The sequence below is a fragment of the Podarcis muralis genome, chromosome 12, assembly GCF_964188315.1.
Source record: "Podarcis muralis chromosome 12, rPodMur119.hap1.1, whole genome shotgun sequence".
Lineage (NCBI taxonomy): Eukaryota > Metazoa > Chordata > Lepidosauria > Squamata > Lacertidae > Podarcis > Podarcis muralis.
This window is the reverse complement of record NC_135666.1, coordinates 50,692,629-50,714,809: the sequence shown is the minus strand read 5'-3', so window position 1 is coordinate 50,714,809 and position 22,181 is coordinate 50,692,629. Positions and strand designations below refer to the sequence as shown.

General features: G+C 44.2%; 1 protein-coding gene across 4 annotated transcripts in view; it reads right to left on the bottom strand.

Moving 5' to 3' along the window:
• The window catches only part of TRAK1 (trafficking kinesin protein 1), a 141,361-nt gene that overhangs the window by 16,580 nt on the left and 102,600 nt on the right, over positions 1 to 22,181 (bottom strand). For 3 of the 4 annotated variants that reach the window (XM_028751067.2, XM_028751064.2, XM_077916425.1), the window contains 10 exons: positions 20,148 to 20,248; positions 18,666 to 18,774; positions 15,912 to 15,990; positions 15,315 to 15,445; positions 15,093 to 15,167; positions 13,361 to 13,498; positions 12,455 to 12,531; positions 9,826 to 10,062; positions 8,516 to 8,832; positions 2,269 to 2,598 (listed from right to left, as the gene is read on the bottom strand). In XM_028751067.2, coding sequence (XP_028606900.2) covers positions 2,269 to 2,598; positions 8,516 to 8,832; positions 9,826 to 10,062; positions 12,455 to 12,531; positions 13,361 to 13,498; positions 15,093 to 15,167; positions 15,315 to 15,445; positions 15,912 to 15,990; positions 18,666 to 18,774; positions 20,148 to 20,248 — 1,594 coding nt within the window. The remainder of the gene's footprint in view (positions 1 to 2,268; positions 2,599 to 8,515; positions 8,833 to 9,825; positions 10,063 to 12,454; positions 12,532 to 13,360; positions 13,499 to 15,092; positions 15,168 to 15,314; positions 15,446 to 15,911; positions 15,991 to 18,665; positions 18,775 to 20,147; positions 20,249 to 22,181) is intronic. The other variant, XM_028751068.2, reaches the window with a different exon arrangement.

Genomic DNA, 22,181 nt, shown 5'->3' with positions numbered 1-22,181 from the left:
AAAACCCCGGGACAGCGGAGGGCTTCTCCGCTGTCCGGGGCGATCTTAAAATGCTGGCGGGCGGCATTTTAAAATCGCCCCGGACAGCGGAGGACTTCTCCGCTGTCCGGGGCGATTTAAAAGCCCCTGGGAAGGCAGGCAGGGAGGACAAAGACATTTGCCCCCCGCTCTCCTTCAGAAGAGGTCCAGGACCTCTTCTGAAGGCTGGCGGGGGCGAAAGTCTTTGCTCCCCCCCACCTGCCTTCAAAAGCTGTCCGGCCAAGGCTTCGCGGACCTCTCCGTAAGCAGCGGCAGCGCTGCCGCTGCTTGCGGTGAGTTGCCGGCATGCCGAAGCCTGCGCGCGCTTAGATCAGCGCGCCCAAGCTTCACGGACCTCTCCGCAAGCAGCGGCAGCGCTGCCGCTGCTTGCGGTGAGTTGCCGGCATGCCGAAGCCTGCGCGCGCTGAGATCAGCGCGCCCAAGCTTCGCGGACCTCTCCTGCCTTCAAAAGCCGTCCGTGATAGCGGGAAGCGCTTCCCTGCTATCCCGGACTGCTTTTAAAATGCTGGCGGTGGGGAGCAAAGCCTTTCGGCCCCCGCCAGCCTTCCTGGACCTCTTCTGAAGGCCGTGGGGGGGGGGGAAGGCTTTGCTCCCCACCGCTAGCATTTAAAAGAGGTCCCCGGAGATTTCCCTATGGGCTTTCGTCTTGCGAAGCAAGCCCATAGGGAAATTCGTTTTGCGAAGCGCCTCCAAAACGGAAAACCCTTTCGTCTAGCGGGTTTTCCGTCTTGCGAGGCGTTCGTCTTGCAGGGTACCACTGTATGTACAGTGGTACCTTGGGTTAAGTACTTAATTCGTTCCGGAGGTCCGTTCTTAACCTGAAACTGTTCTTAACCTGAAGCACTACTTTAGCTAATGGGGCCTCCTGCTGCCACCGTAGCACAATTTCTGTTCTCATCCTGAAGCAAAGTGCTTTACCTGAAGCACGATTTCTGGGTTAGCGGAGTCTGTAACCTGAAGCGTATGTAACCTGAGGTACCACTGTAGTTAGAATCAGAATTGCCGAGTTGGAAGGGATGACGAGGATCATCTAGTCCAACTCCCTGCAATGTAGAAATCTTTCGTCCAATGTGGAGCTCAAACACACAACCCTGAGATTTAAGAGTCTCATGCTCTACTGAGCTATCCCTCAGTTGAGTCCTAAGGAATAAGTGACCTGAAGGGACCTAATCCTACATACCGTATTTTTCGCTCTATAGGACACACTGGACCATAGGAGGGGGAGAATAGGGGGGGAAAATTCTCCCCCTCTCTGCTCAGTACCACTTCAGCGAAGCGGCAGGAGAAATGGAGCCCCTTCCATTTCTCCTCCCGCTTCGCTGAAGGGGCGCTGCGCAGAGAGGGAAAACTGTGCAGCGCCTCTCCAGCGAAGTGAAGCCTGGAGAGCAAGAGGGATCGGTGTGCACCGACCTCTCTTGCTCTCCAGGCTTCAGGCGGCTATCCGCAAGCCTTCGGAGCACAGTGGGAACTCCTGCTGCACTCCAAAGGCTTGCGGATAGCTGCCTGAAGCCCCCGGAGCGCAGCAGGAGTTCCCGCTGTGCTCCGAGGGCTTCAGGCGGCTTCAGCGAAAGCAACGCGAACCCAAGGGGCACGGGGGGAGCTCTCCCTCTGCGCTTCGGAGGCTTCGCGTTGCTATCGCTGAAGCCAAGGAGCCTGCATTCGCTCCATAAGACGCACACACATTTCCCCTTAATTTTTGAAGGGGAAAAAGTGCGTCTTTTAGAGAGAAAAATATGGTAAATAATGAGACTATGCTTGTCTTCAATCACTAGGTCCTGTTTGCTTCCTCTTGCGAAGAACAGCACTTCAAGAGCAACCTGGAGAAATAATATAGGCGCTGAAACCCAACTCCTGCTTAACAACAACAAAAAAGGATGTTTTTTTTTTAACACTGTAGCTTCCATGCGGACACATGTATATGCAGACACGCAACACCAACATCTCTTCTCTCGGGACCTTAATTGAATCACATTTAGCAGCCTTCTCTTATCCAAAAAAGGAAACCAAAAATGAACCATGCACTTTTTTTTTAAAGTACAGCAAAATCAATGATTTGTTAGAAGCAATCGTTTTGGAAACGGTCTCCTGTTAATCCCTGAGCACACGATTGTGCAGAAGCTACACATGAAGCAACACTACGGATGCTGCTCCGGAGAGACGTGAGAATGGCCCAATAATCGACATCCTGCAAACACGGCAGTTGTGCTGGACTTAATGAGGTTCCCTCACCAGACCCCTCATCATCGTCAGTCGCCGGTTCCTGCATCTCCTCTGGGGACGCCTGAGAGCGACTTGGGGGATTCTCGCTGTCTGAAACAGTCCCTTGCGCTTGTGACCTCTCACCTGAGGTCTCAGTGTGATGCATCGGCGGCGAGGTAGTTAGGCCCTTGTATGTAATGTCACCTGACTCGTCTTCTTCAAAATCGTTAAGGCAGTATACTTCGTCCTGGTCGAGGTCAAGAGTCCGGAAGCCCTTAGTGACAACCCCGGGCCGTGGGTCAAGGATGCCCCCAAGATGAGGCTGCGCAAGCTGTTGCCAGTGGTGCAAAGTGGCAGAACCTTACGGGGAAACAAAATAACAGCAGAAAGTCAGGACCTTTGGGGATTTCCCGTTGTGAACTAGGCTGCTTAAGGACATCGCCACATTAAATCTTCACTTGCGTCAAACTCCCCAAACTCAAACTTGTTCTGTAAGGTAACTAACAACAGGAAAGTACATATTAAGGTATTGCTTATGTACTTACTAAAAGAAAATAAAAAAATACTAGTGGGTGAAGAAATGGTTTTTGCAAAAACCCTTGCCAAAGGGAGAGACTGCTGTCATTCAGGTATTTTCAACAAGATTAATGCCAACTGTGTGCGCGCACCTATTTATGAAGGCCTACAATCTAAAAGGGGGGAAAAACTCCAGGTGCAAGGAATAAGGTGCATTCCTGATCTGTCAAAAGTTTTACGGAGCAAACCTTGTACAGGGGCATGTTTCTAGCAGTAACCCTGAGATTCAAGCAACACTATAGGACAGGAGTCACTATGAGATTACAGTGGATGCTCGGGTTGCAAACGTGATCTGGGTGGGAGACATGTTCACAACCCACAGCATCCACAACCCACAGCGCTGAGTCTGCACACGCACGGGTTGTGATTCGGCGCTTCTGCACATGCGCAAAGCGTGATTTAGTGCTTCTACGCATGTGCCAAAACCTGGAAGTAACCCCTTCTGGTACTTTTGGGTTTCAGTGCGTCCGTAACCGGAAAACAAGCAACCTGAAGCGTCTGTAACCCAAGGTATGACTGTATGTGCCCCAAGGAATTATTTTTTCCTGAAACACATTGGGCCTGAAATAAATAAACACCTAGAATTTGTTCCTTTTTTTGCTTTCTGGTTTGTTTGTTTGTTGCCACTTGTTTTTGTGGTTGGTTTTCTACCTTTAACCTAAAAGCAGCAATAAATAAATAGTAATATAACCTAGCAAAATAAAAATGGAACAAATATGAACATTTGTGGGGAAATGGCACACCAAAACCCATACTGGGAAATAGTCAGAAAGTATGAAAAATCAATTATTTCTGGGACTAGTTTGTGACGACTGAACGGTTGTGAAAGAAGCCAAGCAGTGTGCTATGAGAGGGTTCTAGAATTTAGCACTAGATGCTAAAAGGAGAACTGCTACACAGAACGGTGCTACACAGAATGGTGCAAACTACATCAACTCTACAAATATCTTTTAAAAATCCACACCATAATATCATTTTCTACTTGCAAGACTACCAAACAAACTTTTTTTTTTTGCACAGAAAATATGTTCCACTATACCTGTAGATTTGTCCTTGGATTGGAAATATTTTGAGTGAGGGGGGGAAATGTGCAATATAAAGAATATCAGTAGAAGTACTTTATTTTCTACTAAGATTATAATTTCTGGTATAAATTCTGGTTAAGGAAAATGGAAAGATGACTGCTGTGTAGCCTCATATTAGGAAAAGGCTGAAACCCCTGTATTATATAAAACCCCATAGATGCTACTAAAATTGGCCTCAGAAAAGATAATAAATTTGGTGATATTAATAAAAAAAATGAAAGGGTGACCACGTGAGCCAAATGCAGCTGTTTTGAGTCAGTATAATGCTGAATACTTTAGACTAGGGGTGAAGTCTCCAGATGCTGTTGGACTACAACTCCCATCATTGCTAACCACTGGTCATGCCGGCTGGGACTGATGGGAGATGAAGTCCATTAACACTGGAGAGCCAGAGATTCCAAAGCCCTTCTTTAGATACATTCACAGTGCAATCTTATGCATTTTTACATGGAAGCAAGGCCAGCCAAGGTCAATGTGGCTTACTCCCAAGTAATCATGGTTGGGTTGCAGTCTCAGTTATTTCGATTTTTAAGAAGGAAGGGGAAAGATTGCTACTTTTTTGCAATAAGGATGCCTATATAGGTCTAAATAAATAAATTCAGGTGAGTCTGTGTGCCCAAGGGGAAATTTGGGCTTTGCATTTCAAATGTCTTTGAAAGTTTCAAAAGCAGTGTGGGACATAGCATGCATATCTGCCATTCAAAAGACGGGGAACCTTAAGAATTTTACTGGGCTTCCTCAAGCCATTGGCCATGTAATATGAGACATTTACCCGCTCTTTAATACACAGATTTTGCTGCAGAAGGCAAAGAGATAAAAATTACCTTAGTATTAAAAAAACAAAACCCCAATGAGACAAGCCATACAATTCCAGTGTGCACCTGCAACTTTGAAAACCGCCTAATCTCTACTGGCAATCAGTTTGAGCCCTTAATCTATATACTTCTTATATGGTAAGACAAGTTCTTTGCTATTATTATTTCTTCCTAAAAAGGAACAAAACTCTTTCCTTTGAAATGAAAAACTGGAAATACAGAATGAAGGTTGCAATCCTATACACACTCACCTGGGAGCACGTCCCAATGAACTTAATGGGGCTTGCTCTGCAGTAGATGTGCATAGGATTGTAATGCTAGGTTTTTATTAATCAATATCAGTTAGAGGGTTTGGCAATCATCAGATCAATCCACTGGATAGGGACAGCAAAGCGCAGGATTGCATGTGAGGCTGCAGGTGCCATGAATGAAGTCCCCTGATCCTTATGCTCATCGCCTGGGCAATTTGCTGCTACTGTGATACATTATAAGGAAGTCAAATAAGGTCCTTTGGCAGGGAGCGACACATAGGAGGAAGGGAAGGCAGAACAGAATTCCTAACCATCCTTGTGCTTCATTATTAATCTTTCCAAGCACAACATATCACAGAAGATTCAGAAAGGGAAATGCAGTTTAGAACAGACTATGGTAGACAAAATCCATCTGGATTCCTCATGTGTTTATTTGGCTAGGTATCTACTCGGGCTGGGGGAAAGATTAACAAAAATTAACAAATCAACTAAGAGGGCATTGGAAAACCACAATGGATCTTTTATTACGTCTTCCATTCAAAATTGCATGGGTAGCAACCTGACAGCAGAACTTTGGCTTTCAGGTGACCATCTCAACTTAGCAAATCGACCCAAGCGCATGATGACCCAAGCTTACATAATCCCATGTTCAAACATATACGTGAGTGACAGATACTTTCTAGAATATGTTTCTGATGCTCTAATGGCGACTCTAGTTTCTTCAGCATTGCTCGTAAAGGACCAGGAGAGTCATCGCAAAGATCACTAATGGCTATGGAACTTAAGCTGTCATATTTGACACCAGAGTTATGGCATCAGCTGGCAAACACTGCTAAAGTAAGGGCAACATTATTCCCTTACTTTTGCAAGCATCGTTGTACAAACTTTTTAGATGGTATAATATGGGTTTCGGAGAGTTGGAGGGGCCCATAAACAGTTTCCCAAGCATGTCATTCTCATTCAAGTGTCAGTCCAGTTTTTTGTTTCGAGACAGTGAGACAATGGTGGAGGGGGAAAAATCAGAGTTGCATGCAGAACATTCACTTGAACAGGAATTGCACAAAGAGAAACTTGGCATTTTCCCACGTATGGGGCTGTGGCAACTGAGAGCCTAATATTTATTCAATGTCTATAAATATACAACCCAGTTTCATAATATATAAATAAATATTTGGGCAAGTATACAATGATCACTGGACTGATAGGTACCTTTCTATTGACTTCATTATATAGTGCCTACAGTTAACTAACATTATAAAAAAACAATTATGCATGGCTTTTAGAGATGATGGTGGGAGGGAGGAAGCATGTTTAAAAGACAATATTAAAAATGTTAAAATAATGAAAACTTCTCTCATAGAATCATAGTTGGAAGAGACCCTTAGGATCATCTAGTCCAATCCTCTATAATGCAGGAATATGCAGTGGTCCCTGACAGAGATTTTTACCTATAATAGAAATGGAACTAAATAATCCACTACCACTAATAAAAAATTTAAAAAACAAAAACACCCCTCACTGAATTTGATTTTGTTTGCTGCTGTAAGTATTTCCTTAAGAAACTGACAAGAGTGAAAAGTAATAAAATGAAACTCTGTGCAAAGTGCAATGAATTGCAGTTGGGTGAGAAAAGGTACGTGTTTGTTCCAAATTACTTTCCCTTCTTCTCTTGCAAATTTCAATATCATTTCCTCCCAAAATGAATGTTCTTTTAAAAATTATAAGGGCTCTATTCACTCAACAATGAATGCATGGTAAATATTTTTAAATGTGAAAGATGGCCAGTAATATGAATGATCTATACAAGAAGAAGAAGAAGAAGAAAAGGTTCAATACACAAAGGGGGGTGGAAATAAAGCGAAAAATCAAGAGAGACAGAGAAAATGGAGACTGAAAGTTTATTGAAGAAGAAAGCAGAGAGATAAGTGGATGACAGAAACCTATTACAATGATAAGAACCAGTAAAATGAAGGTTGGTTGTCTGGAGATATTTAAGAATTTTATGTGGGCATCTTAAGAAAGCTACAGAGGGTATTTCTTTCTTGACTTATTTGAGCTGGAAGCACATGCTACTTTTATGCACACACACAAAAATAATTTACTCACATAAAAATGAAACATAGTAACATGTTCTATGTTGTCAGCCTGGTCAAAATAAGATTGATATTGCTATCGACCTGAAATAGCTTGTGCATTCAAAAATGAAAACAGGTAATGACCAGCTTTACTTAAGTTAGAAACCCCATGACTGTAATTCAAATACACAACTAAGCATTTCTGTGCGACCTTCATTTAAGTGGGACTTAAATTTATACCAGACTGCAATATAAACGTCTCTCAATGCCTTGAGTTGAAAGAATACTGACATCCTAGTCCTGAGTTCAGCCTGACAAATGCTGTGAGGTTCGTTTGTAACAGCCACTCTGAAGGCAGCAAAACAACTCAGATACAGTGGTACCTTGGTTCTCAAACACTGAAAACCCGGAAGTAAGTGTTCCGGTTTTTGAATGTTTTTTCAGAAGCCGAACATCCAATGCGGTTGTCGGCTCTTGTTTCCAGGGCGCCTGCACCAATCAGAGTTTTTGAACATTTCGGAAGTCAAATGGCCTTCCGGAGTGGATTAAGTCTGGCGCTTTTGTTTTTGCTATTTATTTTGCATTTTTGTTTTTGAGGCTTTTTCGGTTCATTTGCTTTTGTGACTGTGTGGAACCCAGTTCAGCTACTTACTAATTGATTGATTGTGTGACTGCGGAAATGGATAAAAGCCCCCCATTCAAACAAGGACTATCATCAGTGCAAGTAAGGGAAAAAAATCATTTTAATTTTTATCATCTACAATACTGTCTTGCTTATTTTATAGTACAGTACATTGATTACTGCTGTCATTTTATGGATCAATGGTCTTGTTAGATAGTAAAATTCATGTTAAATTGTTGTTTTAGGGGTTGTTTTTAAAAGTCCGGAATGGCTTCATCTGTTTTGCATTACTTTCTATGGGAAAGCACGCCTTGGTTTTGGAATGCTTTGGTTTTGGAAGGGACTTCTGGAACAGATTAAGTTTGAGAACCAAGGTGCCACTGTGCAAGTGATTTGGAACTGTTGCCTAGACACCTACTGGTAGGACAACCGTAGCAAGTAATTGAGTAGCATGCACAGAATGTAAAGAAAAGAAATGGTCTTCTACAAGTTGCAGTTTAATGAATCACCACACGTTTCTACAGGTCTTCTCCATATCAGTGCTACTTCCCCCACTCTGCGGTGTTCTACAAATATGTGAATGAAACTAGGAATTCAAATGCCATTTACTGAACTATAAAAATATACTACTGAAATATGTTAGAGTGTACACAACACACTTACTCCAGAGATTGCTTACTGAAAGGCAATGAAATCTTTTTTTCTCAGAAGAGTTTAAACAAGCAACGTGGATGGCTGTCTCTAAAGTAAAAGGAGTACGTGTTACAAAGATTTCCTGCTTCCTGCTGATGGAGAAGAGACCATAGAAAGTCACTAAGGAGAACAGATAAAGGCCTAGGCGCTTTGTTATCACCTTCTAAGGGCTTCACAATCTGAAGCTTCTCTGGGAGGTAAGAGCGACTGCTGAAGGACATTCCTGAATAGCCAGTAAATTCGGAAAACCTGGAGTGGGTTCCCAACGACATGATACTCTCCGTTGGAGTGATGGAGCCACTGTGGAGTTCACCCTTCTCGGCCAGTTCCCTCAGCTTCCTTTCCTGCTCTTCTTCAAAGAACCTCCTCTCGGACAGGTAGTTCTCCCTCCGAAGAGACAGCCTTCGAAGTGCCGTTTCCAGGTCGCTAGAGCCAGGGGTTCCTGGCGTTCCAGGTTTTTTGTTCTTTTCTTCATTTCTAAAACAAGGACAAAACACACTCAAATTTACACTGCGTGTACAAGCAACAGGAAGGGGGGGGAGACACCCAAAATGTCAATATTTGAAATGCCAGCAAAACTGCTCTGAGCTCTCCGTAGCCAATTAACTGCTTCACCAGCAGAATATAATAGTCTAGATTTGAAAATATAAATGGCAGGCCTAGGAACGTTGACATCTTCATAGAGCTATGCGCTGTATTTAGCAATGTGTTTCTCAAATTCTTTTTAGCATCTCTTATTGTCTGCTTGCATTTTTTTTTGTTCTCTAAAATTGTCATCAGAATTTCAATTTTGCAGCTATGTAAGCTAAACACACACACACACACACACACACACACACACACACAATATGGATATAAATATAGATCTGCATGTATTAGAAAGGGAGGTCAGACATTTCCTAGCACAGAAAATCATTTTGGGGATTGCACACGTTTCAAAGTAACCAAATCAAGTTGTACCCAGGGCTCAATGTGGATGATGGACAGATAATTAGAGGAGGAAAGCCTCACAGTTACAAAAAAGTCAAGAATTACAAACCCCAAAAATGATTTAAACAATTCTCTTACTAGCAGGACGATGTGTCAATAACAGGAACCAGTTAACAGTAATTGTTTAAGGAAATATAGTCATTAACACAAACATGATTTGCCTGAACCATACCACACTGGTGTTAAATTAGTGAACATTAGTTTGCAAATGTTATGGTGTCCAGTAATTTAAGACAACCCAATATAGTTCACTTGTCCTGTGTTAGGAGGCTGCAGCACAACAAGATATTCTTCTGAATATCTTACTCAGATATAGCAATATTGATCCTTCTTACAATGTTAGGCTAGCAATATTGAGTATCTTCATAATGTACGGCTAGTATAGCATCCAACATATAGCACAAGTAACTGAATAGAAGAAAAGAATTAGGAAGTTCTTGTTCTGGAGATACAGCTAAACTCTAAGTATACATTACTGACCCAGAGTCAGTAGAGTCAGTTTCTAGGATGATGCTATTAGTCTTGTTGTCTATCACAAAATTGGAAATGTCTCCTCCATAGAAGCTGGATCGTGGTGTGCTGACGCAGCTAGAAATGACCGAGTTCATTGCTGAAGACTGGTTAGACCCAGGGATGTTCATTGGAGAGGGAGTTAGAGATCTCTGCTTTACCACTTGGTTGATGTTTCGCACGGCATCAAAGACTCTCTTGTGATGGCTGACAAAAGACACAAGCAGTTAATAACCAGCAAAATAAAACCCACAGCAGAGAAATTGTCTGCGGGGACATCATCTTATATTAAGCTCAGCTTTTGTAAGAGAAAAACATGGTCTCAGAGATTAGCTTTGTGATTATGCTCAAGAGAGAACAAAATCGGACAAATGGTTAAAAGTCGTTCTACGGAAAGGGGAAGAGCTGTAAGATCCTAAAGTTTCCCCAAACAATATTTCCCATTTTCCAGATCACTTACTAAATGACCCTGTTCTCTTGAAACTTGGCCAAGACTGTACCCCAGGATGAAATGGGGAATAATTATTGGACTCAAATGCTTACATGCTCCCCACCAACTATCCTGAGAGAAAGCAATTAACTGAACCAGAAGATCCTGCATTGATCCTGGGATCTCTCTTACCCTGCAACATAGCTCTGGTTAGAAAAGCAGGTTTTGAACAGCCAGGGAGATCCTCTATGGAAATAAAATGTGGGATCTCCTATACTCGTTGCATTCTCCCTGTGGCAATAGTAACACGCAGTAGTGGTTTGGGGTTTCTTGTTTTGTTTTTAAGGTAAAAAATCCCCACAAAATGCGCTTGTGCATAAAACGATACAGCAGTAGGCGGTAGGCAGCTTGGTCAACTATTGCCAGGAATGACAAAATCAAGCATTTTCTTGTGACTTCAGGATAAAGCAGATGTTCCAGTTGCCACATCACCATTTTAAATGGCTGGCAGCACATGGTGAGCATTTATATGAACTTCATATAACCGGCACCACGTGGTGAGCTACTTCCATACTGCAGCTTTGCCACATGGATCAGGAAATTTCTTCTAAGCTATCATAGATATTTTAGGGACCATTTGCAGTGATCTGATCCTGCGGTCAAACACTATGGATACCACCACACAGCTGCCTCTGCATGCCAGCCAAAGCATATGCAGTGGTCCTGAGCTACTTCAATGTTGTATGAATAAGCACATTTTTCATATCCCGCCTTTGCTCCAGGGACCTCAAGGAAGTACACAATGGACTCCCGGCAGTTTCCCATCTAAATACTGATCTGACTTACACCTGTATAACTTCAGCTATACATCATGTCTCTTGAGATAATGCTACTCTAAAGTTGTCTAGTGTGTCCACATATACAAGCTTAAGCACTCTGACACTTAGCAGCCCTGTTTTGCTATTTCTGAGTTCCACTTTCTTACTTGTGCAGAATAAACATAGGAAGTTTTTTATTATTTTCCCCTCGCTATTTAGCTTGCAGATTGAATTTTCATCTGTGTTAAGAAGACGGATAACGAAAATAGTGATTTAACTACAGTGGTGCCCCACAAGACGAATGCCTCGCAAGACGGAAAACCCGCAAGACGAAAGGGTTTTCCGTTTGCGAGTTGCTTCGCAAGACGAATTTCCCTATGGGCTTGCTTCGCAAGAAGAAAGCCCATAGGGAAATCTCCGGGGACCTCTTTTAAATGCTGGTGGTGGGGAGCAAAGCCTTTTCCCCCCTCCGGCCTTCAGAAGAGGTCCAGGAAGGCCGGCGGGGGCCGAAAGGCTTTGCTCCCCACCGCCAGCATTTTAAAAGCAGTCCGGGATAGCAGGGAAGCGCTTCCCGCTATCCCGGACGGCTTTTGAAGGCAGGCGGGGGGGGGAGCAAAGACTTTCGCCCCCCGCCCGCCTTCAGAAGAGGTCCAGGACCTCTTCTGAAGGCTGGCGGGGGGCAAAAGTCTTTGCTCCCGCCTGCCTGCCTTCCCAGGGGCTTTTAAATCGCCCCAGACAGCGAAGAAGTCCTCCGCTGTCCCGGGGCGATTTTAAAATGCCGCCCGCCAGCATTTTAAGATCGCCCCGGACAGGGGAGAAGTCCTCCGCTGTCCCGGGGTTTTTTAAAATGCTGGGTGTGGGAAGAAAAACCCTTGTCCCCCCCCCCAAGCCTTCAGAAGAGGTTGGGGGACAGACTGTTCCCAGACCTGGTCTGAAGGCGGTTTCCATAGGAACGCATTAATTGATTTTCAATGCATTCCTATGGGAAACCGTGCATCGCAAGACGAAAAACTCGCAAGACGAAGAGACTTGCGGAACGAATTAATTTCGTCTTGCGATGCACCACTGTATTGCAAACAGCTTGTTTATTTTTCCAATTTCAACTATAATGCTTCTGGAAAACATTTTATTTAACTTCCCCAAAGTTCTTTAAAAATTGGCCTTTAAAATATCCCTAAGCTTTCTTCTCAATTGCTTTCCTCTTCAACAGAGAGAGGACCATTTCTAAGTAATGAGTTCAGGTCTACCTTCCTCGCTAGAAAGAAATGAGATGGCATTCTTAATTTGGGATTGCATAAAAAGGTTTGATTTCTACTTTTCTTATTAAAATATCACAATGCATCAGTCATACGTTAAGTCGGGGCTGTCGGGATCATCCAGATGCAGTTCTTTTCGCATTGACCCTTCAATTTCTGCTGCCAAGGAATCCTGTTAAGACAATTTTAAATGGTGTCACAGCATGTCATTAGCACGTGCGTCTATTTTCGTAGTATGCACGGATGCTGATATACTTAGGGCTTCTTTTATGGAACAGAAAGGAACCATTTAGCTAGTCTTCCCCTATTAATAGCTCCAGCCATTGCTTGCATTTCACTACATCACCAATACTGCAATTATTTCCAAAGTGTGTTTAGCAGCACCCACAACCTCAGACCCTTCTTCTGTTTAAGGGAAGATTCAAGGCAATGATCCAGATTCTCCTCTCAATATTTACTGAAACTACCGTATTTTTCGCTCCATAAGGCATACTTCTTTCCTCTTAAAAACTAAGGGGAAATGTCTGTGCATCTTATGCAGCGAATGTGTGGTCCCTGGGGCTGGGTGGGGGGAACCCGGGCTTCCCCCACCAGCCCCGCAAGCTCCGGGAGCAGAGGCAAGGCTGCGCACAACCTTGCCGCTGCTCCCGGACCTGTTCTGGGGGCTGGGGTTGGGGGAAGCTCGGGCTTGCCCCAGCCCCACGGCTAAAAACAAAGCCATCCCGCTCGCTGTCTTGGCTTCTTTGCTCTTTGGGGCTGGGGGGGGGGGGGGGCCGGGCTTCCCCTGACAGCCCCAGGGGCTCTTTGGGGCTTGGGGGGGGGGAAATAAGATTATTTTTATTGATTCCCCCCCCTAAAAACTAGGTGCGCCTTATGGTCCGGTGCGCCTTATGGAGCAAAAGATACGGTAGTTTTGGGATCTATTTCCTAATGCTAATCAAACTTGTCGCACTGCTGGCATGAGATGTGTTTCTCAGAAATGATTTTGTAAGGTTTCTTACCATGGGGAAAAGGCCTAAGGAGTGGTAACGGCGTGATATGGCATTTGGCATCGTCTTGTTCCGAAGGTTCTTCAGCTCTTCCTGCGCCTCGTGAAGCATCTCCATGCACTCTGCATACTTGTCTTCCAGCTCTCGTAACTGCAATGCACACAGAATGGAAATTAGTTCCAGGAACCTTGGGCTATCTAAAGGCTACAGAAAACTATGCAAATGAGGAGGGGGGCACTTTTAAATAAATAATAAAAAGCTAAACATCTATGAATTGTACGTTCCACATGTACGTTTAGTTCTGTCTGTATTTTCATGATGGTCCCAGCAATTTGCCATTGAAGAGACTACGATTCCGTTGGGCTCTAGAAGCTGAATAACTGATGCAAATTGCATGGAATCATCGTCGTCTTGCAAAACTTATTACATAAAAAGCTCCGCAAAGCCCAGAAGAGCCATCACTTGATCATGGAGACGGCACAGGTTTCTTTCGGTCTTGCAGACAAATTTTAAAGCTGTCTGCGTGGCAATGAAAGACTAGCGCCTTACTTTTAAAAGAAAAAACAGAAAACGCAAGAAATCAGATTCTGTCCTTACATACACGCACTTGGTTTGGAACTTTCCTAGGGCCACATTTTCAAAGAGCAAAGTCCAAGGATTGAACAGTTAGAAGAATATACAGCTTGATGCTGCGCAAGGTTAAGTGTACTGAAAGACCAATGGCATCTCTGGGCTTAAGCATGCTCACGTCTGCACAGAATTGGGCTGCAAGCTATCCTCTTTTACTTACAACTCTTACAGTGAAGAATGACATACATATTTTTTTGGAAGTAAATCCCATTGTGTTCACTGCAATTTACTCCCATGTATATAGGATCACAAGGGACACGGATGGCGCTGTGGGTTAAACCACAGAGCCTAGGACTTGCCGATCAGAAGGTCGGCGGTTCAAATCCCCGCAACAGGGTGAGCTCCCGTTGCTCAGTCCCTGCTCCTGCCAACCTAGCAGTTCAAAAGCACGTCAAAGCGCAAGTAGATAAATAGGTACCGCTCCAGTGGGAAGGTAAACAGCATTTCCGTGCGCTGTTCTGGTTCGCCAGAAGTGGCTTAGTCATGCTGGCCACATGACCCGGAAGCTGTATACCTGTTCCCTCGGCCAATAAAGCGAGATGAGTGCCGCAACCCCAGAGTCGGCCACGACTGGAACTAATGGTCAGGGGTCCCTTTACCTTTTATATAGGATCACAGCCTTAGTGTTTCTTTCGTTTTGCAAATCCATTTATCCTGGAGATTATGATTTGTGATCCTTACTTAATTCACAGCACAGAAGGCTCAGCCGTCAGAGGGTAGGCCTAATCTTAAAAGTTAAAGGCTTGCACCAAGGAAATAGTCCATTGCCAAGTCCACTTCTATGCTCAGTTTCTTATCCAAAATGCCATTAAGCTTCCCAAGGACAAAAAACCCCTCCCTGCATATATCAAAGAAGAGGTTTTTTGATTTCAGATGAATACTGTATTTAAGGTTTTAAGCAATTTCATTCTTATAGGTCTGAAATGACACTGTGTGGACCCAAGGAAACTGAATTCAAAAGCTATCACAAATATGCTCATCTCTTATTCAAATTATTCTTCTGCCATGAGACCAAACGCAACGAGACTACAGCATTTCAAGGCTACTGATATCAACTGAACTGAAAGCATCTCCCTGCTCCATAACCACATGACTATTAGAGAGGCACACTCACTTCTGCTGTGAGCTGCCTTTGGGCATCTTTAGCGGCTCCCAGATGTTGGACGAGTTCTTCATTTTCCACCGTACACTGAAAAAAGACAAACATCACAACAGATTAGCCACCCCATGCTTTCTCTTCCTTTAAAAATATTTTAACAGGTGTGGGAACAGAAGGGGCTCGTCAGAAAGGTGGCACTACATTAGCTATTTTGCTTATTACTTTAATGAACCTTACAGCTTTTGCCTTTTTCTGCAAATCCACTATCTGAGAGAGAAGGTGAGTGATTTCCTCCTGCTGTCGGGCAGCGTCGTCAGTTTTCTTGGCCAACTCTTCAGAGATACTTGCAATCTGGATGTTTGCATCTCCTTAAATAATTAAGAAACAATTGTAAGAATGAACTGGCATGGAAAAATATTTGGCATCGCAATTGCTTGCTAAATCAATATAAACAAGGTACTACTATAAGCTATCGTTGAACAGAGAGGCAGAGAAAGAGAACATGCAATCTGGCATTAGGGAGGTTTTTCCAACTGCTGCAAAGCCACATAGAAAAAACCAACACCATAAATATTGTTGAAGTGTTACTGCAATTGCAGGGTGGGTTTTCTCAATATACAAGCAGTGTAAGGGAACAGGGACAAAATAGTTCTGAAACCAAGTGTTGTAGGTGCATTAGTTCTCAACCCAAGTGCTGGGGCTGCTGATAACTTAAAGCTACACACACCAACTCCCTTGCATTGCATGCAAAAATGGCACAAACTCCAAAAGAAAACCCTTGTATGAGAATATCCTGATTATTCTGTCAAAAAGCAAGGAAAGAAGAAAACGTACTGAGCTCCTTTACACAGTCGTTGACAAGCTGCTGTTCTTTCTCTTCAAAAGAAATGGTTTCGGTCTGTAGCTGGCAAGCCTGTATTTTTAAAAAAATAATAATCCAAAATTAGCATTGTGTTAACTTCTTGCTGGATCTAGCCCAGTGTTTCCCAACCGGTGTTCCGCGGCACACGAGTGTGCCGTCAGACGTTGCCTCGTGTGCCGCGAGATGCCTGGAGGGAGGCGGGCGAGTCGGGCGGCGAGAGGCGGGGCGGCGGCGGCGAGGAGAGGCCGCGCCTCCTGCTGCTGCCTGGCGCTCCTCCTCGCAGCCGGCAGCGCTGCCTGGGCGCCTCCGCGCGACTCTGCCTCGCTGGGTTTGGTCTCCCAGCAGAGACGGGTCACACGCGCCCCTCCCTCCCTCCCTCAGCCTGCGCGGAGGGAGAGCCAGAGAGAGGCATCGCTCCTGCGCGGCGGGAGAAAACTTTCACTTTTGTGCGTCCCTCCCGGCGTGACGCTGCGCGCTGACGTCACGGGGCGGGGCTTTAATGGTGGTGTGCCGCGAGATTTTTTTTCAGTAAACAGGTGTGCCGTTGCCCAAAAACGTTTGGGAAACACTGATCTAGCCTTGTAAAAAGGGGAGAAACTTTCAACAGCAGACCACAATTCCAGGACATCAGCAAACACAGCCTTTCTCAACCTTGGGTCCCTAAATGTAGCCAGCATGGCCAGCGGTCAGGGATGATGGGAATTGTAGTTCAAGAACACCTGGAGATTGAGAAAGGCTGAGCAAGCAGTTCATAGTCTCCCACATCCCTCTTGTGACTATGTGGAACAATGACAAGTCACGACCACTAGGTGTCACCATTGATTTTTTATATATACATAGGCAAAGCTTAAAAGATTAACATCAAATTTAATGGCTGGAAAACATATTCAGCGGAAGAGTTAAATGTTCACTATTAAAAACACACCCCAAACACAACACACACAAAAAGATTCAATAGAAACACAAGTCTGTAACATACTTTGGTAAATAAAGCTCAAGGGAGGTTTGTACTTGTAACTTCCAGCCTGATAAATAGCTTCTTAACATTTACGGTGCTAATCTTGGGAGCAATGCTTAGTTAAGAAGCTATCGCCATCTTGACTTTTTCAGCATGACTATCAAATGAGTGTCCCTACTTATATCAGATGCTGTGCATTACAACCAGCCTCTAAACACTATGCTAATCCACAATGTTGCAAAGTGCTCATTCCGGCTCTCACAGTGGGGAAACTGTTTTCAAAACTTTGCATGAACAGGAAAACTCTTTCCTGGCCATGCAATGAACAGTAATCTTGATATACTAAGGGGAATTCCAAAGGGGAGCAGGCTAGGTCCATAACGCACACTGAAATAGTCTCAATTTCCACTGGTGCAGGATCCATCTGCCTTGTGTCTTTAAAAGGTAAAGGTACCCCTGCCCGTACGGGCCAGTCTTGACAGACTCTAGGGTTGTGCGCCCATCTCACTCAAGAGGCCGGGGGCCAGCGCTGTCCGGAGACACTTCCGGGTCACGTGGCCAGCGTGACATCGCTGCTCTGGCGAGCCAGAGCCGCACACAGAACGCCGTTTACCTTCCCGCCAGTAAGCGGTCCCTATTTATCTACTTGCACCCGGGGGTGCTTTCAAACTGCTAGGTTGGCAGGCGCTGGGACCGAACAACGGGAGCGCACCCCGCCGTGGGGATTCGAACTGCTGACCTTTCGATCGGCAAGCCCTAGGCGCTGAGGCTTTTACCCACAGCGCCACCCACGTCCCACGCCTTGTGTCTTTAGGTTTATGGAAATGTAGGCCTTCAGACACAGAGCGAATCACCCTTAAGCTAGTGTACACAAACAGATGGGGTGGCAAAGCCATTTGTAGATTCAGTATGGGTGGCAAGGTTTTTTTTGGGGGGGGGGAGGGAGAACCCTGTCAGGACAATATATCTATTCTGTGCTCCTTCTTCTCCTCACTGGTCTCCGCTCCCCGACCCCCAATTGCTCATAGTCAGTGGTAGTTATTGCTCATTCTTGCCATGATTGCCATTGGGGTCACTTGTTCTCTCCTGAGTGATGATCACAGCCAGGAAGAAAAGGAGCACCAAAACCAGCGGATAAGCCAGCACATCCCTTCATTTCACCCTCATGGTTAGTTGTCCAGTGAGGGAGCAAGAGTGAGAGGAAGCAGCGCAGAAGATGAGCTACTCATTTCTTTTGCCCTCTCCTTTTGGGTCCATTGAGGCAGAGAAAGAGAAGGTAGGTGCCAATAGCAGGATGGTGGAGCAAAAGAGTCAGGGGCCTTGATGGAGCCGACCCAAAGCCAGCACTGCTTGGACTGTAATGATTGCAAGGGGAGCTCCAAACATGTAACCATCACCACTATCTGTAGCCTGCAGTCAAGGAACGATCTTACCACCTCACTTACTGTTGGTGTCAGGCTTCATAAACACCATACATTTAAAGCACACCCCACCCCCAGGAATCCTGGGAACTGAGTTATAATTCTCAACACCCTTAAACTACAGTTCCCATGACTCTTTGAAGGAGCGTGCTTTAAATCTATGCCTTAGACAATACTGTCGTGCAACATTTGCACACATTCATTAAGGAAGCAGGGTGGGGTGGAGAGAATAATCTATAGATTGCACAGAATTTGTGGAGTAAAAGCTTACTAATCAATCAGTCCGTGGAAATCCCGTGGAAAAAGAAGCAAACTTATGGTAGGCAAAATACTGGGATATGTTTTACCTCTGATCTAAGCACAACGTTCTCCTCTTCAAGGTCCTTAAGTTTCTTTTGAAGGGAATCTAAATGAAAATAGTTCTGGACAGATGAAGACGACTCATTCCTCTTCAACCTGGTAAGAGGCCCATTAGACACGTTTATTTTTGCTCCCTTTTATCTGCAGTGTTTGCAGTGGAGCTGCACAGCAAAAGTTCCAACAACCAGAGCCAAATGAGATCTAGCATTTTCATAGGTTGTCAGAGAGTTAAAAATAAAGAAAGAAATTAAGCCATTGTGTTTACAGTGGTGCCTGGCAAGACAAAATTAATTCGTTCTGCGAGTTTTGTCGTCTTGCGATTTTTGTCGTCTTGCGAAGCACGGTGTCGGGAAAGTTTTGGAAAAGCTTCAAAAATCACCAAAGTCTTTAAAAACCTCAAAAAAGGCTACCACACCGCGTTCTATGAGTTGCTCCTCGAAGTCAAGTCGCAACTGTATTAACGGTGTTAAGAAAAAGGAAACAAACTTGCAAGACGTCTTGCAAAGCACCTCAAAAAACAAAAAACCCTTTCGTCTAGTGAGTTTTTTGTCTTGCGAGGCATTCGTCTTGCGAGGTACCACTGTATTCTGCCCATTTCTAACGGAGAACCTTTAGCTACAAACTGTGTGTGTGGGGGGGGACTTTAGCTCTCTGAAGGAGATGGTTTGCAAAAAGTAATCTTATGATTCCATGACTGCTACAACACATTAAATAATAAAAAGCTGCAGCAGCGGAGGCACACAAAAAGGGAAAGTGGCAAGCAGGGGTTGTAATGTACTGTTAACTGCCTATGAAACGAGACTTTGGCTTTTCGTTGCTCAAGAGCTGATTTGAACTGATCAGTCTTTGTTAACATGCTGTTGTGTTGCTGAACAAAATTCTTCAAAAGGACAGGATTTGGTTCAAAACTTAGTCCCTGTTGGATATAGCAAAAGTGACATATTACTGAACTAAGGAAGAACTTCCCTGTCAGGGAGGTAGACTGGTTATCCCATTTCTTAACCAGTGAGAGCCTGCTATGAATATCAGGTTCTGAACTGGATCTTGTAGCTCAACACTGGACTTCCATATTGCTACATAGATCAGTTGGGTCTACTCTCAGTTAATGGAAGCCCGAAACATCTAATGCTGGTAACCAAACTGTACGTATGCTGTATTTTTGCACTATTTACCGGAAAGGTCCAAATGGAGCAGCACGCTACAGAATGAACCCAAAAGGAGACTAGTAAAACCACAGCTGAGTACTGTTGGTAACACCTACTCATGATCAAGAGTGGTGAGATAATACAGACACGATTTGACCGTTTGGTCCTTTCATTGTGAGCTGAGGCTCAGCTGCAGCCTGGATGCAAAAACCCATGTGGTGATGCCAGATGCTGAATACAAAAATCATGTGGCTGTGCCAGATGGGGCAGAAGGATGCAAAATGGACAGTATAGCATGACCCATGTTTCCTGGCCCAAACTTACGGAGTTGAACAGATGGATTCCGGCTCGCTCTCTTCAGCAGCACTGGTGTAAAACTGAAGCAGCTCATCTTTCATGGACAGCTCGTGACGTAACTGAGAAACCTGAACAAATGAAGGGGGGAAATCTGTCATACATTTGTTTTCAAGTTCATCTTGGATAGCAAAATTGAGTGTCGGGCTCTGTGTGGTTCTGCTAGCCAAGGGATCTACTTCAAACAGGACATAGGAAGATTCCCTCTGTTGGAAGAAAAACACAGATCAAGAATTCCAGTGCCTGCTACGATTAAATGAGGGTTACTTCTCTGTATCTTTTTCATTTCAAAAGTTGCAAATTCACCACTATTTTATTGTTAAGTGTTGTTAATTAAATAGTAGGACACCAATGGAGAACTCAAAAACCTGGTAGCGAATCAAACAAGAGGACTTCAACCACTTCAAGCAAGATATAACAAAACGCCATTCCTAGCTAGACACAATCCAAGATTGTAAGTTGGAATCCATCCCCATTTTTGGAAGAGAAATGAACTATAACAGCTATTGCCTTGTTTGTTTGTGTCTCCATTGTTCTCCTCAATTTCCTCTTTTTGTTTTGGAAGCAGGAGTTCCATTTCCTGTGACCTGGTTCACATGCAACACTAAGCCAAGCCATGGTTTACTGTGGATGAACAGGCTTAAAGCAAGGAGATCGTGGCTACTTTATTCCTCCCTCAATCCTGTTGCTGCTGCAAGCTAAGTCATGGTTTGGCTTAATGCGTCATCTGAACCCGGGCTTGTGGTTTTTCTTGCTCCAGAGAAACCACAAGCTGTAACCAAGGTTTGTTCTAAAGCAAGACAAACCACAAGCCCAGGTTCAGATGACACAATAAGCCAAACTGTGGCTTAGCTCACAGCAGAAGGACAAGAGAAGTAGTAAAATGACCATGATAGTCACTCAGCAAGCACACACACTTGAACTTCTTCGCTTAATTTAAATTATTTTCCTGAGCTAACCCAAAACCTGAAATGCATTTAAAATTTAAAACCAAAAATAAATTTATCACTTAAAATGCACTCGGGTAGAAGACTCCTTTGCATCCCAAATTAAATCTGAACATCCAAGAAAAAGGATAATCCTAAAGATTGTATCTCCACATACTCTTGCCTGTTAAATAACTTGGCATGTCATCAACAAAATGCTGTTGTTCCAATTTAATAACACAATGAGAACTCAGGAAGAAGACAGATCCTAAGCCGTTACGTGCAGATATGACATCTGTGAACAAAATTTGTATGAAAGCTGTGAACTAAATTTATTTCATGGTTAAAGGTAAAGGGTAAAGGGACTCCTGACCATTAGGTCCAGTCGTGGCCGACTCTGGAGTTGCGGAGCTCATCTCGCTTTATAGGCCGAGGGAGCCGGCGTACAGCTTCCAGGTCATGTGGCCAGCATGACTAAGCCACTTCTGGCGAACCAGAGCAGTGCACGGAAACGCCGTTTACCTTCCCGCCAGAGTAGTACCTATTTATCTACTTACACTCTGATGTGCTTTTGAACTGCTAGGTTGGCAGGAGCAGGCACCAAGCAACGAACCGCTGACCTTCTGATCGGCAAGCCCTAGGCTCTGAGGTTTAACCCACAGCGCCACCTGCTGGTGCTTGAACTGATAATACTCAAGGATGGGCAGAATGCTTTTTTGTTTTGTTTTGTTATGTATTCACAAAAGGGTATTGCCGAGAATAGATGAAACTTTCAGCCATTAAAGCGAGACAACAGACATCCAAATCATATGGTCTCCTCTATACTAAACCAGAATGAGAATTTATTTAATAGAAGCTCCTAGATCATATTTCCAAAGGAGACAGGATCTGGTTCCAACGACTAATGATACCCCTCAGCTAGATACTTAAACACTGGAACATAGCAAAGACCAGCAGTATTTGCTAAGATGATACATTTGCTTTTGCTATTAGAATGAGCGTTGCTTCTCACAAAGGCAATTTACAGACAAAAACAATCCATTGCAATCCACAACTCAGAGACTATGTCTGAAGCAGT